Source organism: Balaenoptera physalus, assembly GCF_965194825.1.
Source record: "Balaenoptera physalus genome assembly, chromosome: 17".
Classification (NCBI taxonomy): Eukaryota; Metazoa; Chordata; class Mammalia; order Artiodactyla; family Balaenopteridae; genus Balaenoptera; species Balaenoptera physalus.
This window is the reverse complement of record NC_138895.1, coordinates 15,225,307-15,241,259: the sequence shown is the minus strand read 5'-3', so window position 1 is coordinate 15,241,259 and position 15,953 is coordinate 15,225,307. Positions and strand designations below refer to the sequence as shown.

Genomic DNA, 15,953 nt, shown 5'->3' with positions numbered 1-15,953 from the left:
AAAAGCAATGATAGAAAAGCTTTTCTCCCGCTCAGTGTAAGTATGGAGGAAAACAAAGGCATTGGGCGTTATAAATCAAAAGGGCAAACCCAGAAGTGACTCAGGAACAGCTACAATCTCATCTATTTGTCTCGTCAAAGCTAGTAAAGGCACATAAGGAAAAGAAGGAAAAGGGTGTCAGGCAGAAGATGGGAAAGAAGGTTGAGAAAGTCAATTGACCGGTCCAATTAGGAAGCGAGGTGGAGAAATAAATACAACTGTCAATCCACAGCCATGTAAGGGCTGTGGTCCCATCCTTGCGATTCTGATGCAACAGTCATTTCTCTGCTGGCCAGGGAAGGATGAGTCGCAAACGTTCAGTCTTATGACTAAGTTTACGAAATCTGCACGCTTAGTAAACCAAAATAAGGGGAAAAACATTCCCAGCAGGGAGAGCTGCCCACGAGGACTGGTGCCCAGAAGCACCCCAGGAACCAATAATTACCCTCTTTCCACGAGGAATGTATCACGCCAAATTTTGGCCTTCTTGTTTGTTCGAAACCTGAAAGCAAAACAAGAATATTTACTGTTGGCATTTGGACGTTTTTCCAAACGGATCTGTGCTAACAGTTTATTTAAAGCAACACCTCTCACTTCCCGCAGACCAGGACACGAGGACAGCATCTGCATTAATACGCTATTCACAAACAGCCAAGAAAGTCTCAGCTCTGGGGGATCCTCAGGTGCAAAGGGTATTTTGCCTCTACCTCTGCCAGCTGCTGCCCAGCTCTGGGAGCCAATGTGCTCGGGGCTGGCTCAGGGGAAGAAAACTGACGCACCTGTTACCTGGCTTTTCCTGGTCCAGGAGTTTGAGGACAGACTTGCCGTCTATGTCAGGAGGTGCGTCGAGCCCAGCAATGTCCAGGATGGTAGGGGCCAGGTCAATGTTTAGAACAATCTGTGGGACTCTGCAAAGGGACAGATGGTCACGCCCCAGACCCAGCACCAGTGGAGGGTGCCACCAGGGCTGTTTTCTCCATCCCAGGGCTCCCTGGCCTTCACTGCTTCTCAGCCTCTCATCTGGTCCCCAAGGGATGTTGGCTGCATCTGGGAGGTGCCTGAGTGGTCAGCAACCAGGGCTGAGAGAAAGATGAACCGGCTCTCACAGGGCTGGAGAGACGCCTGCACCCCTGAACTCCGGCCACACTGCCAGGCAAATTGTGGCCTGATATTTGGTTTTTGTAAGCTGTGTATTTTCTTCTGAAACCCGACAGTCCACCACTCCTCTGTTGAACTAGGGCTTCGAAAACAACCTTCTGAAAAAGGACACAAGGTTTTTATACTTGAATTCAATCCATGCTACCTAGTCTTGCAAACATAGAGCCTTCTCACTCTAGATCTGACACTTCCCCAGGGGTTTCCAGTGATCTGGAGAGACATAATAACATTCTCCAAAGAAGTCCCTCTTACTGCCATCCCCTCCTCCCCAGGATGCAGTGGAATGCAGTAGCGGACGAGACTCGTAGAGGAGACTCTGGATATCTGGGATCTGGGCCCCAAGGCTGCCACCTCCACGATCGGGGACTCTGAGACAGGCACGTTACCCTGTCTGCGGAGCGTCGTCATTGTGAAATCAGGGGTCCAGGCTGGATGGTCTTTAAGGATCATTCCAGCTTTTGAATTCTACTTGCACTCTTTTCCTTCACTCTTTCCATAATTGGTTCATGTACAAGATCTCATTTTACACAAAACATTCTTTTAATGATTAAAAACACATTTATTTAAGTGGTTGAGTTGCCTCCATTTGAATATTGCCTATTGCTTCCATAATAATATCAGAAGTTTTTCACAGATGCTTTTTAACGGGCAGCACCTGCTCTATGTCTACTAACGGTTACACAAAACATTCTGGTCGGTAGGGCATATGAAACCCATTTTACGATGGGAATATCTAGATACAAAGGGATGCAGAGACTTGCTTAAGGTGACAGAAATGGAATTCCAGTCCTTCAGGCTTCTTTTCTTAAAATTTATTTAAATTTATTTAAACTTTATTTAAAGTTCTTAAAATTTAATTTTCTTTAAAAAATTCTTCAGTGATAATTAAAAAATAAAAAAACAAGAGGAAGGACTGGTTATTTTTAAGAAAAAGATTCAAAGAAGGTAAGGGTGATGTCCCTAAAGGTCACATTCTGTGTCTGTGCACACAGCCTCTTGCATTCTGGTAAATTTGAGAGAATTGATCACTGATACAGTGATTTTTCCTTTCTCTTGAAAGAGTATGCTTCAGTTAATTTAACATGTGGCAGAGGTGGGGGAGGGGTGGAGCAGGGAGGAGTTTTTTGTCTTCTAAATTACCAACCTACATGCACCCTTTTTGTTTGGATGAAAGGAAACCAGAGCCTGAGATTGGTAATTGAATTATCTCAGACGTACACGAGCTATGACAGCTGAATGTGGGAAACAGAGAAATACGTACATCGATCCTGGTTCTACACTTGGACCACGAATAAAGAAAGGCACACGGATATCAAAGTCATATGGCATGGATTTCCCCTTGACCAGTCCAAACTGCCCGATATGGTAACCGTGGTCGGCAGTGTAGATGATGTAAGTATTCTCCAGCTCCCCCGTTTCCACAAGCATATTGTACAGCTGAAACACAGCACAGACACCAGTCAGAAGCAATTGTGATGGCACAAGATGACAACAACGTTGCCATGATTTCACCCAAACCTTTTTTCCATTATTTTTAGAAGGCAAGAGCTGCTTTAATAAGGCCGACAAACATGCACATTACCCACATTTTCCAGTTGCCTGCAATCCTGGAGGGAAAAAGTCCAATAACACAGTTGATTTTGTATAATATGTAACTTTTGTGAGTCTGGTACGTTCTATTTAAAGGTTTTGTTTGCCTATTTGGAAAAAAAAAATCCCACAAAACAACCTCCGCCACCAAACTTTAAGGTTTTACTTTGAAAAGTCCATTTAAAAGCAAATTTGACTATCATCACTCTTATCTAGTTATCAAGGGTTAAAAACAGGCTACTTCTGAGCCTGATCCAGCTAGATCCAGCCTTCAGGCATGTCTTGTTTGGCTTATGTTTTAAAATTCAGGAAATTTCAAATAAAATTTTTGTATTTCTGGCTTCTTTTAGAAGTCAGAGGACTTGACACTGGATCCACATTCTTACACAACAAAAATTAGTTGAAGTTGAGTAGTTGCTCCTTGCTTTAGATGGGGGCACTTAGTTTCAAGTTCACCACAAGCCCCACCATTCCCTATTGCCTTATACTGGATCTGATTTCGCTATTTACATTATTTGCTTAATTCCTGAAGGTATCTGTGGCTATAGCCCTTGATTTATGATGTCTTGATTTGTATCTCCTCTTTGTTACTGGCTCCACAAGAACCAAGCATGGAGAGGTAATAGAAAGGGGACGAGATAAGGGAGCAATGATAAATTAACTGAACACACACACACACACTCTCTCTCTTAAAATGAAAAACAACAACAACAACAACTACAAAAACAGGATTGGCAAGAATGGGTCTACATAAGGGGAGCTGGACCAAAACCTGTCACCGAGGCAAGTTCGCGTGCTTACCCTTTCCACAGAATCGTCCACTGACATCAAAGTCTGAAGCCGTTTGCGATGCAGAACGTTTGTAAATTCCATGTGGATGGGCAGCATGGGTCCCGTGTACTGCATTATCCAGTGTTTGTCCATATTTGGTGCATAGTTATAACTAGGAGTTCTGCAAATATCCAGAAAGGAGTCTTACTACATACGCTTTTTAGCCACTTAGAGACATATCTCAAGTTAAAGGCTGTGAAATAACCATTTAGGAAAGATAATTTAGACACTGCTAAAGTATTTTTTTCTCCCATACATCTCTCTGCGTTTATATAGAGATCTGAAGTCTGCACCACCCCAAACAGCACAAGTCCTCTGAAGGTATATGGATTCAAATTTATAAGACCAAGACGGGCAGCTAAAAATCTAATTAGTGCAAGTTCCTTTGGGTCCTTTGAATAAAATGTGTAAAAACACGTCAGCGTGGTCGTGGTCATGTTACAAATCTACAGATAAAACTCAGTAATGTAGAAGGGAATGTTCTCATGGTGATATTAACTCGTAAAATTTTATTGCTAATTAGGGTATGAAATATAGTCACTAATACGTTATGTGCAATGATGAGGAATCAAAATTTCAATACATTTTCTTCTCTTGAATTTACTAGGGTATTTTATGGATTACTTCCATATCTAGTCTCTATGAATTTTTCTCATTCCTAACCTTGTATATAGATACCATTAATTTAATTGGATTAGCTGGAATTATAACCAAGTCTACGGCAATATACATGCTTACCAATAGAGCTATTCATTATAGACAGATCAATATAGGTGCGGGGCATAATTTTTTGCTAACTATAGGGAAGTGGGTTCTGTTGTTCTAGGACAGGTGGTTCGAGCCTATATTTAATCTACTGCAGAGATCCAAGAGGTGTCCATACTTTCCTTTGGGGCCGCACAAAGCACCTCACCTTCTCTTTGAAGTATTCCCCAACTCCCTGGACCATTAGATGCTGCTACCTCACACTCCCAAAGAACATATCTATGCTAGAACAATTCTCACAGTGAGAAATATTTGTTTTTCCTTTGACCTCTCCGCCAGACTATAATGTACTTGAACCTTTTCCTTAGCTGATAAGCATATAAGTGTTGTTTAACATTAAAAACTTAGCGAGTATTTACCACGTGTCAGCTATCGTGCTAAGTGTTTTATTCACATCGACTCATTTAATTAGCTCAGCTCTTCTGGGATATAGGTTTATCATTCCTACTTTACAGCCGAGAAAACTAAGGCTTAGCAAAGATAAATAACTTTCTCAGGTTAATAAAATTAGCGGGTAATAGAACCCAGGACTTGGTTCCAAAGCCCATTCGCTTTAACAAAATGAAAAGAAAGTAGAATGAGGGGGGTTTCCTGCATCTGAGATTCATATGAACCACAACTGTGCAAATAGCCAGTCTCACAGAATAAGCAACAGTCTATGTTGATCGAGAAATTTGATTACCAGTCTCTGTTCTGGGGAGGATCCTATCAGTGAAAGATGGTGGATAATGATGACTGAAGGTGACCCTGTGGCATCATTTATTATAAAACTAGAGAAACAATCAGTCTCTGTGAGCCTGGTGAGTCCAAGAGCCTCGACCGTGTTCCAGTGGTTCCGTCATGGAGGGAATTTCGCATGGGGGAACTTGGAGTTTCTGAGATGCATGACTGTACACAGGGGTGTTTCCATGAACACAGGGCTCTATAAATGCCACCTGTGACTATACATTTTCTTCTGCCAGTGGATTTGCAGCACCTCTCTTTTAATATTTGAAAATGCTGTTTTGGTACCATTGGTCTTCCTGGTGCAAAAAGTTACCCTGATGATCTGTAAGAATGTGGGTTAACCAGCAGAAATGCCACAGCTCAAATGCCAATATAACACTGTCCCTAAAAGTGTACAAGTTACACTCAGAAGTGTAAGTTAACTCCCCTTTAAAGAGACAGATTTGTAGGGTGGGAAAAGCACTTGCAGCTCGATTTGCTCACCTGTAAATGGGGATAAGAGCATCTCTAATAAAAAGTTGTTTTGAGGAACAACAAATCTGTCTGTCTATCTATCTATCTGTCTATCTATCTATCTATTATCTATCTGTCATCTATCTCTAGCCCCTCTATCTATATTTATCTCTCTATATCTATCTATCTATCTATCTATCTATCTATCTATCTATCTATCTATCTATCTATCTATCATCTATCTATCTATCTATCTATCACTTTAAAGTGCCCGGAACAGAAGACGTACCTGAGTTTCCTACATGAGCCAATAAAAAATGTATTCTATATAAGGATATGGGTTGAAAAAAATCTCATGGCATTAAAAAACAAACTTTCAGATATCACTTGCCACTCTTTTCAAGAGAAACTTTCAACATTAACTTTCGTCTCCTTACCAGGTAGACACCTCATGAACCAAATGGTCCCATTTTTGGCCTGAAAGCATTCTTCATATCTAAAATTGCACCATGGGCCAAATCTGACTCTTGTATCTCAGGGACCTGGGCAGTAGGAAGGGACTTAAGCCCATGTTTCTTATTCTTCACGCAGCGTGTCGCCTTACAAACAGGATTAGATTAAGAGACAGAAGAGGAGGTGGAGAGAGAGGGCTTCTAAATCCCGGCGGAAAGAGATTTTCACCCATGGGGGTAGTTTGAGGTCAGAGAATAGAGCAAGTGGGTCACGAAAGGTCCCTCACCACTTACTGATACGTGCCCTGAAAAACAATACGGCTATAAAAGATTACATGGGGTTTCTTCATAATACCTAACCAGCTCCTCTTACTGCCTTTGATGTTGGTTTGCCTTAATTTTAAAATAAATCTAGTCGACTTTTTTTAAACCACAAAAACTCAACACAAATAAAAATTACAATAGGGAACCGAAAGGCAGGCTCACAGTGGGCAAATCACGTCCTCCACTGTTTACCTTCAAGTGTTTGGCAGGGTTCCATCCACCTTGCTTTGAGGAACAGGGAAGGTTGCAGCAAATTACAAGCCTCAAATTGGACTCCCGGATTTACAGAATGACATATGTTCAATCTGGCTTATATTAAAAGGGAGAGTTCAGGTCCGCTGTCAAACCTGTCCTTCCCCCATCCCCTGTTTTTCTTAATTTCTGGATGTGGGAGATGACCCCCCCTGCTCTCGGGATGAGATTCCAGGTGGGATCTCAGCAGGGGGGGAGGGGGGATAAGCATTTGCCTTTTAAAGGAAGACCGGCTTCCACTGCTTCCCACAGAACAGCAGCTGCTCAGGGACCTGCAGGTGGAAGGTTGGGGGTCGCTGGAACTGACAGTGTTGTTGAAAAGTGATCTTTTGCCAAAGACCTGCGGTTGCCTCCTGCTGGGGTTTGCCAAATTCCTGGAAGATGCAGCCTTCTGTCCCCCAGGGATAATGAAGGCTTGCCGCCCTAAGAATTGACTTACAATTATTCAGACAGAGCCTGGAGCTGTTGGCTGGCACACGAGCCACAGAGAAGCAAGTAACTGTTTTAGGGAACAGTGGAAAACCACATATCCAATTGTTCCAGAATGTTTTGGAATCAGACCTGAATTCTCATCCCAGTCCTGTTACTTACTAGTGTGTGGTCTAGAGCAACTTTTTGCTCTAGGTCTCTGTTTCCTCATCTTTATAATGGGAGCAAGGATTTCAAAGAGTTCTTGTGAGGCTTCAAAGGGGTGTCAGTGACTCCAGAGGACAAATGCTGTGACCACATCACACCCACACTTACAGGTAGCTGGGAGAGAGCTTATCACATCACAGCTCACCTGCTTGCTGTGGCAGCCCGGAGAAGGCAGGGCATCTTACTCCCACTTTACAAATGAGATAGTAAAGCGTATGGAGGTGGCCCTGAAAGAACATGCTGGGACCCCTGCTCCCTCCGTGACGTCACACTGAACTGCCGTCCCCAGCAAGCACCTCAAAATCCCCATCATTATAAGCACTGATCCATACATTTCTTTCTATAAAAAGTAAGTCCTGAAATCATTAGCCTTCATCCTGATTTAAAATATTAGCTGCGGGCTTCCCTGGTGGCGCAGCGGTTAAGAATCCGCCTGCCAATGCAGGGGACACGGGTTTGAGCCCTGGTCCGGGAAGATCCCACATGCCACGGAGCAACTAAGCCCATGTGCCACAACTACTGAGTCTGTGCTCTAGCGCCTGCGAGCTACAATTACTGAGCCTGCACGCTACAACTACTGAAGCCCACACGCCTAGAGCCCGTGCTCCACAACAAGAGAAGCCACCACGATGAGAAACCCGCGCACCTCAACGAAGAGTAGCCCCCGCTCCCCGCAACTAGAGAAAGCCCACGCGCAGCAACGAAGACCCAACGCAGCCAAAAAGAAATAAATAAAAAATAAATAAAATAAAATATTAGCTGCTTCTGTTTCCCATTCAGACGCCTCCCACCAGCTGCAGTGTGTCTATGTTTGTTGCAAATACAGAATCAAGTCCGACCCTCCAGGGCGCACTGGAGGCACCCTCAAAAAGGTAGATAACACTGGCTGTTTGCTTGAAAATGGAGAGGACAAAGGACCAACTTGTCGTTTTTGAGTTTCTGTTGCTTTCTTTTAAAAAAACCTCAAAAAACGAAAATCTGTCCGAGTTACAGTAACAAGTGTCTGGTCTGTTGTTTGTTCAGATACGTGTTTGGCCCAGAACTGTGCTCTCCAGACCTCCTAACTTTCAGGAAGGCACCTGTAACCCTCAACAGATTATTCCAATACTTGGAAACGTGAGCTTTGCCCAGCAAGGCTTCCCTGCACATTGCTTTTCTCTAGTCATTGTTTGTCTGGAGTTATTGCTCAGTGTACGAGCTCGCAGATCGCTCAGACTACTGGCCTTGTACGTTCAACCTTTGCCATCAATGCCAATTCTCCCCGGGCTTTGGTTTTCTTGCTAGTATTGCTTATTGACATAACAGGGATAAGAATTCTGAAAATCAATCATGTCCCCTTTCTATTTGATGGGTGGTTGTTTAGGGAGAATAATTCTTACTAGCACAGAAATAGTTTCAAGAAATGCATGTGTCATACATTAAACCCATTCGCGGGGAAATGCAAAGAACTTAGCAGTTCATTTGTACCACTGATGGTCTTTGCTGTCACCCCAGAGAAAATATATTTCGAGCGTTTTGTATTTGAACATGTGTTTTCTTCATTTGCTATTTAGTCTCATACGACAACAAAAATCCTAACTCTTAATACCCTTGTTGGCAGCAGGATCATTACTCACTGAGAAATAGGTCTCGATTCCCAGAATAAGTTAGTTGTACAGATTTAAGACGCACACACTCAAAACATTAAATTGGAAATTCTAGACTTAATCTCCCAGGCCACACCATCTCAGCTTTCACTAAAATTAAACTTATTTAATTTAATTGACTTCTTGGAGATCTTCCCCATTTGAGTTCAAATGTCTTTAGGTGGGTAATATTTGAACACATGCAGGATAATACCAAATGATCTTGATTATAGATATATCATAAAACTTTAAAATAAAAAGGCATATCATAAAACTCATTTAAAGAGTCTTCCAATGATACTGCAAACTCCAATTCTAATTGTGCAAAGACATACATAGGGAACTCTTCTCCTATTAATTGTGACTGTGATGGGTACTGAACAAGCCCGGTGTAGTGGAAAGATCTAGGGTCCAAGAGAGTCGAGTTTGGGCTCCAGTTTTGGCCCTATCTACTTATGTGACGTGGGCAAAGCTATTTGGGTCTTTTTTTTAAAAAAATAAACTTTGGGTATTCATTTTTTTAATGTAAAAATTTATGGAATTATACTATCTCTAGGTACCCATTTAATTTATAAAACTGATTGTGCAACTATTTTCATACTAGTTAAAATAGTGTCTTAATGTCAGCTAGTTGGTGGGGTTAACATGTTTACTCATTTGCTAAACAAAAATGTATTGTACAACTAGAGCAACAGGAGCTGTGCTCACCAGACAACGAGAGGTAGAGATGGACCGCTGGGTCCTGCCTTTGGGAAAGAGCGACCTTGCCTAGCAGCAGGGCACCAGTCACGTGATACTGAGTGTGAATACGGCCCCCTGGACTTGTGCGATTGCACTTCAGGGATCTGGGTAAACAGCCAGTGCAATGGGATATGTAGTAAACAGAGAGAGAAGAAGAGAGTGGGAATATAGGAAAGGGAGCAATGAATTCTGCCCCAATCACAAATGTTTATGGAGGATTTAAAACTCTCTCATCTTCGAAAGCATATCCTTTTATGTATCTGTGGAAAAAATGAAGGGAGAACGTGCAAATTCTTTTTAAGGCAAGACATTTCTTTCCAACTTGAGATAACAAAGGTGTTTCGAAAACTGTTCTGAGGCTTACACAGACGTAGTTTTCCATTTGACATGCCATGTCCATCCCAAACTCCACTGTCAGAACAATTCCTGCAACTCAGTGGATGTGGATTGTTCTACTGAGATTGTAGATTTCACATGAACCTCTGTGTGTGTGTGTGCATGTGTGTGTGTGTGTGTGTGTGTGTGTGTGTGTGTGTGTGTGTACAGTCATACACATTTCCAGGGATGGAAAGAAAGAACTGTTGAATTGGAACAAAAAAAATTTTTAAGTTCATAGATGCATAGTTGGTAGGAAAGTATTCAGGGAGTCTGAGCTCCAAATAGAATCATCGGGAAGGTAAATGGAATCTCCTTTCTCATAAAGGCTTTTGTCCACAGGTGCATATTATCACATCACTGAGGCCAGGAGAGAAAAGCGATGCCAAGTGAGGATGAGGCTATAGCATTACTGTGAGGATACGGGGGAGAGAATTTACTGGGAAGTGCAGTAGGGTCGCAGCCATAGTGAAGGGCTCTATGGTAACGGTGATTATAGGTATTATCATGACGGAGGCTCCCTCAGAACTCTCAGAGGCCAGGAGTGGCTGAGCCACTGTCTGATCAAACAGTGTCTTCCGTCTGTCTGTAATCTGTTCTCATTCTTAGCTGGCTGGCATAACCTCTAGCCTCAACATTGGACTGGCTTCCTTCCTTTGCTGGAACGGCGAACACCATGGAAACCCGATACATTCGCTGCAGGCTGAGGTGGTCAGATAGCTCTAACCCAAGGCGGATGAAAGGCATCTGGATAATCCTTGACCACCAAGGAAGGTGACCTCAAGGAAAGCGTTCACATGGCTTGCATCCCCCTGCCGACAGGGGAGAGCCTACAGCTTCTCGTTCTCTTTTCCTAGGGCCTGCCGAATATCTCTGCAAAGCACTTAACTTCTCGCATCCCTTTGCTTGAATGCCTTGCTCCTGTTCTCGCTAAGGAAACCAGCCATTCAGGAGCTCCGAGCGCCACAATGGAAAGCTTGTCTTCAATTTGTCTCACTCCTTTTGTGTGCGGACTGAACTGTGAACCTGGGCAGTCACTCACAGTGACAAGAGACACACACGGACTCTCTCCAGCCCTTTCCTCCAGCGGCAGCCGGGGAGACTTTTACAACAAAGATACCCTGAATTCAAGGCTTCGAAGGTCTGCAGGAGACACAGCGGATCTCCCCATTCTAGGTGCACAAAGCCCCAAGCTCAGCAGCAAACAGAAGCTGAATCACTCAACCCACTGTGTGAATTTTCATTTTCTATGGCTAAGGGTGTTCTCCAAACTGGCACTTGCCTATAGCACATTTTGCCCCTGGCAAAGATAACACAGCCCAGGCTGGTGCTTCTCCTGTCTGTGTTTTTAGAATAGCCAGGTGTGAGAGCCTCATCAATGCGGGTCTTAGCTAGTCAACAGACTTGTCAAGTCACGACAGACAAGTATCAACTCGTCCTTTCTCTAGCTGCTTTCCCTGAACGTTAAGTTGAACCAAACAAAGCAGCACTTTTTGTAGGTCAAGAAAGATCCAATCCAGAAAGAACAGTTTTTTATGGTTTGTCTTAACAGAAAGGATCAATGAGAATTAGCATCTATGAAGTGGCTTCTGTGTCTCAGGCCCAAGGTGGGGCCTCTTTTAATTGTCATTCATGACACCACGTCAAGGTGCTAGTTATTACTCCCATTTTACAGATGAGACAATGCAGGTTCTGAGAGCTTAAAGAAACGGCCCACAGGCTCGGTGAGGACAACTGAGATAGGAACCCACGCTTGTTTGGCTCCAAGGCCTGAGAACTTTTCACTCTGCCATGTGCAGATTTCACTTTATAGAATCACTACTAAGGCACACAGGTGGTTTATTTGAATTAAAAAGGAATAATGGAAACTTTGCATGGGAAAATGATCAGGTCACATATGATGTCATTCTACCTTTACTAAATGGCCTCCAGTGACTCTCTGCTTATGGTTACATACAAATTACACAAATTCTCAATATTCTGTGAATTTCTCTTTCTAGCTTTATCCCTTATTGCTTTCCTAGGTCACATCTTAGATGGTCTCATTTACATGGCGACCACTTTTCCACACCATATTCTCTTCCTGAAATCATCTACCCAATCTCTGCGTATCAGCTGCAGAAATTTTGCCCATCCTTTGCGGCCCACTTTGAACGCCTCCTGGGTCCTGAAGTTTTCCTGGTTCCTCTAAAAGATGTGCATGCTTCCTCCTCCAAACTTCCACAGCCCCTGGGATCCCTGCTCTAGTACTTACTTCTGGGCCTGCTGCTGATAAGCCTATTTGGACACTACCCCCTAGAGCAGGGGACCAGGACAAACTTATCTGTAAAGAATCATACAGTAAATAGTTTATGCACTGCAGGCCATACAGTATCTGTGGCAACTACGCAACTCCACTGTTGTATTGAAAAAGCAGCCACAGACAATACCTAACTGTATGAGCATGGCTGTTTCAATAAAACTTTATTTATAAAAACTGGTGGCAAGCTGGATTTGGCCCCTGTGTGCCAACCTCTGTCCTAGTTCATTGGGTCTCCAGGGTTAGCAACTGTGTCTTCCTCGTGCCTATATCCCTGCTATGTTGTACAATGTCACAGGTGGCGCTCCATAAATATTTGTGGAACTAATAGAATTTTAAATTGCTGGAATCAGAGATGCTTTTTTTTTTTTTTTTTAAAAAAAGCCATTGTTGAGGCCCCGAGAACTCTGCAGATTCCTCTGGTCCTGCACTGCTGTCTGTGCATGCCGCTGAGCTGTCAGAACCTCTTGACCTGTGGCTGATTTTCCTGTAGGCTCAGGACCTTGCCCTGAAGCTTCAAAGGCAGGCTGACTTCTAAGGAGCCATAAAACACATTTTGTCAACCTCTTGTCCTCAAACTCGGGAAAACATCAGTGAAGTTTACAGTTGTGGAAAATCACCTTAGGCTGAGATTCTGCTAACGCAACAAAGGGAGAGATTTCTGACTCAAAAGAAAAGAGAAAGGTGGGTCCCAGGGCATGGAAGAAGCCTGCAAAAACCTTTTTCTCTCACTCAACCAGCTGGTTACTAAATTTGCAAGTGATTGGTAATGGAGAGCAACTCACCACTCATGGGCTTCATTCGTGAATTTAGTGGCATAGTTATACGTAGGGTAGGTTTTCAGAGGCTTGTATATCCGTCCACAGGGTTGATTCCAGAGCACAATGGCTCATCCAGACCGTATTCCCCAGATGCTGGGGCAACCTTCTTTGTTGACAATATTTTATGCATCAAAACACTTTCACCCTCCAAGTTCCTGGGCATGCTCAGTAGGGCACCCACCCTGGCTTCATACGTATTGTCAGTTCTTGTCTTTCTTTCTTTCTAAGTCACTTGATACGATAGAGAGGATCTAAGTACCACTGACCAGGACCCAGCAGTTTATTAGTTATAATAAGATAAAAAATAAGAATAAAAAGAAAAAGTTTTCCAGGGATATGTCTTGACCAGCAACTAGAATGCCTTCCATAGTTACTTACCTCTTTTCGTAAGGAAGTATATTTAATCTTTTTTTTTTTTTTTTTTTCTGTCTGGGATCATAGCTAGAAAATCAGTGTGGATGAAAAGGGATGATATTTAAGCACAAACAGATGAAGAATGTATTCCGGAGGTTTAGTGATGAAGGAAGCACATCAGTACCCTGTTCCCTACCTCTCTGGTGGTCAAACTTTCAGCAGACACAGAGCCAACTGCTCTGCGTAGAAGACTGTGCATTATTGCAATGGATAAGAAGAAAGTGTGAGGACCGAGTGAAAATCAACATCACATCCTTTGCTGCCTAAGCATCGACTTTGGCTAGTGAGAATGATCGGCATATTACAGCTCTCTGCTCTCTGTCCTGTCCCTGTATGCCATCAGCCCTCTACTCTGTGTCTCCCCACCCCCTCCTCTTAAAAAGAAACATCAGGTTATTTGAAAGCCGTGACCTGAGAAGGCCTCTCGGGCAAGCCCACTCCAGCTGCCTCTGCAGCAATGCTAATTGCACATCTGCGGTAAAGCTGCAACAGTCCACGCCCAGGAAATCCACCCAGGTTTTTATAACCAGACCAGGGGTTGCCACCCAGCTGCTATGAGAAACACACTGCTTGATCATTATTATTATTAGATCACGTTTGTGAATATTATTTAAGACAACTGAAGGAAACCCTTGATCAAAATCGCCCCCCCATTCACCCCGTATGCTTCTCTTTCTTTTCATTTAGCCGCTTACAAATGTTGATGTGATTCCTAATCAAACCACCTCGACAAGCCCTTGAGTTCAGGGTCTGCCTGTTCCGCGATCTCGGGGCAGAAGCCGGTGTTCCTGTCTCGTGGAGATGCCGCGTGGAAGGAAACGGGGTGCAGGGGAGGAGCGAGATGGGGAGCAAAGGAGGGACCCACGTTCAGCAGGTCCCGGAGCTGAGGTTATTACTCACATGTGTTGGGAAGCATTGGGGTACAGTTTTGAAAACTGTGGGGCTGAGTCCTCGGGGCCGTGGGGTGCCGCGTGGCTGATCACCATCATAATGGGCCTATGGGGATACATTCTCTTAGACATTTTGAAGTAATTAATGCTCTCGTTAGTGATTAAGTCTGTGAAGTAGTCCTGAAACATACATTTGACACAAAACAGAAATTACAAAAGGTGACATTCATCAGATCACATTTGAATACTGCTTTCCCTCAGAAGCAACTCACTGAATGAGGAGGTAAGATCTTAAGCAGTAAGGGAAACTACTTCCCAAAGGAGCAAAACATCTTCCGGAGACAGAGGAAATCAGCTGCCAGTTACCTTCTAGGTTTGCTAAAGTGGTAACGTGCACAAACCTTTTTTAAAAAATAATGTGCAATTTAGCAATTAGCAAAAAAAAAAAGGGTCAAGTCCCGTTTGCCCAAGATAATGATCAGATCTGGCAATACAAATGCTCCAGCACATGAAACACCGGATACATATTTCATTCTCAGGTTTCGCTGATGTAATTCGTTGACAAAAAAAATTTAATTACTTCAAGGGCAGGAAACACCCACACCTACTACAAATTCACAGTTGCAGAACACACACACACAGGCATACACACACATGCGTAAATGCACAAACAAAAGAAAAGATCTTTCCCTTAAATTAAAAATTCACCTGTGAGAATTACATAATAAATGCTAATGAAAGTCGTGGCCAAAATCTGGGTGCACAGGGAAGAGTGGCAACATTTTATCAATTAATTTATTTGAAACACTCAATATGGGGAGCAGTTGATTTCCTGCAGATTATACTCTGTTAATTGCACAACTAAAATTACCCAGCTGTTGGGATTGGAGCCTGACTTGTTAATAAAATGACTTAAACCGGCAGTCCAAGGGGCTGATACAGAGCAATAAGGGGAAGAGGGGGAAGAAATGGAATAAAAAAGAAAAAAATGAAAACTTAAAACACCTGCTTCCTCTAAGTGTGTATCACTGGCCTGGAACTCCAGTATAAAGTTTATTCAGAAAGTGTCTAGGCAATGTGCACCGTCAGAGGCTCCTAGGCATGACTAATCACATGTAGATTCAAGGACCAGAACAGCTGCAAAAGCAGTGCCCAAGGGACCAAATCTGTGTCACATGTCATTGTTAGGACAAGTCCACAGGCTAACACCTTCCTCCATGGGAGTGTCTGTTTCATTCCTTTCCTCCCTAAAAAAAGATACATATTCTTTTTGACACAGTTATCTTTGACACTTAATCAGCTGTGCTAACGGGCAAGTTACGCTGATTTAGTCTTTGGAAGGAATCTTGATTACTTTCCTCTCCTTAGGACAACAGGGAAAGAAAGGTTAACAGCTTGAACAGAAGCAAGACAAGCATCCCCACAGATAAAAAATGAGCAGTGACAATTAGTGCACTTGGTAGGACAGTGCTCAAATCTGCCTCCAAGGTCCCTCCCTGCCAGCTCTCAAATTTGATGAGTTTGGAAACCTATTAGCAATGTTTGTGAATTGCTAATACGCA

The 15,953-nt window shown here is 43.1% G+C and overlaps 1 protein-coding gene across 7 annotated transcripts in view; it reads right to left on the bottom strand.

The window, feature by feature from the left end:
* Positions 1 to 15,953, bottom strand: part of SULF1 (sulfatase 1) — a 161,645-nt gene that overhangs the window by 34,420 nt on the left and 111,272 nt on the right. For 5 of the 7 annotated variants that reach the window (XM_082433478.1, XM_082433480.1, XM_082433479.1 and 2 more), the window contains 5 exons: positions 14,402 to 14,571; positions 3,589 to 3,739; positions 2,459 to 2,634; positions 819 to 947; positions 485 to 541 (listed from right to left, as the gene is read on the bottom strand). In XM_082433478.1, the coding sequence (XP_082289604.1) occupies positions 485 to 541; positions 819 to 947; positions 2,459 to 2,634; positions 3,589 to 3,739; positions 14,402 to 14,571 (683 nt within the window). The remainder of the gene's footprint in view (positions 1 to 484; positions 542 to 818; positions 948 to 2,458; positions 2,635 to 3,588; positions 3,740 to 14,401; positions 14,572 to 15,953) is intronic. The other 2 variants (XM_082433481.1, XM_082433483.1) reach the window with 1 other exon arrangement.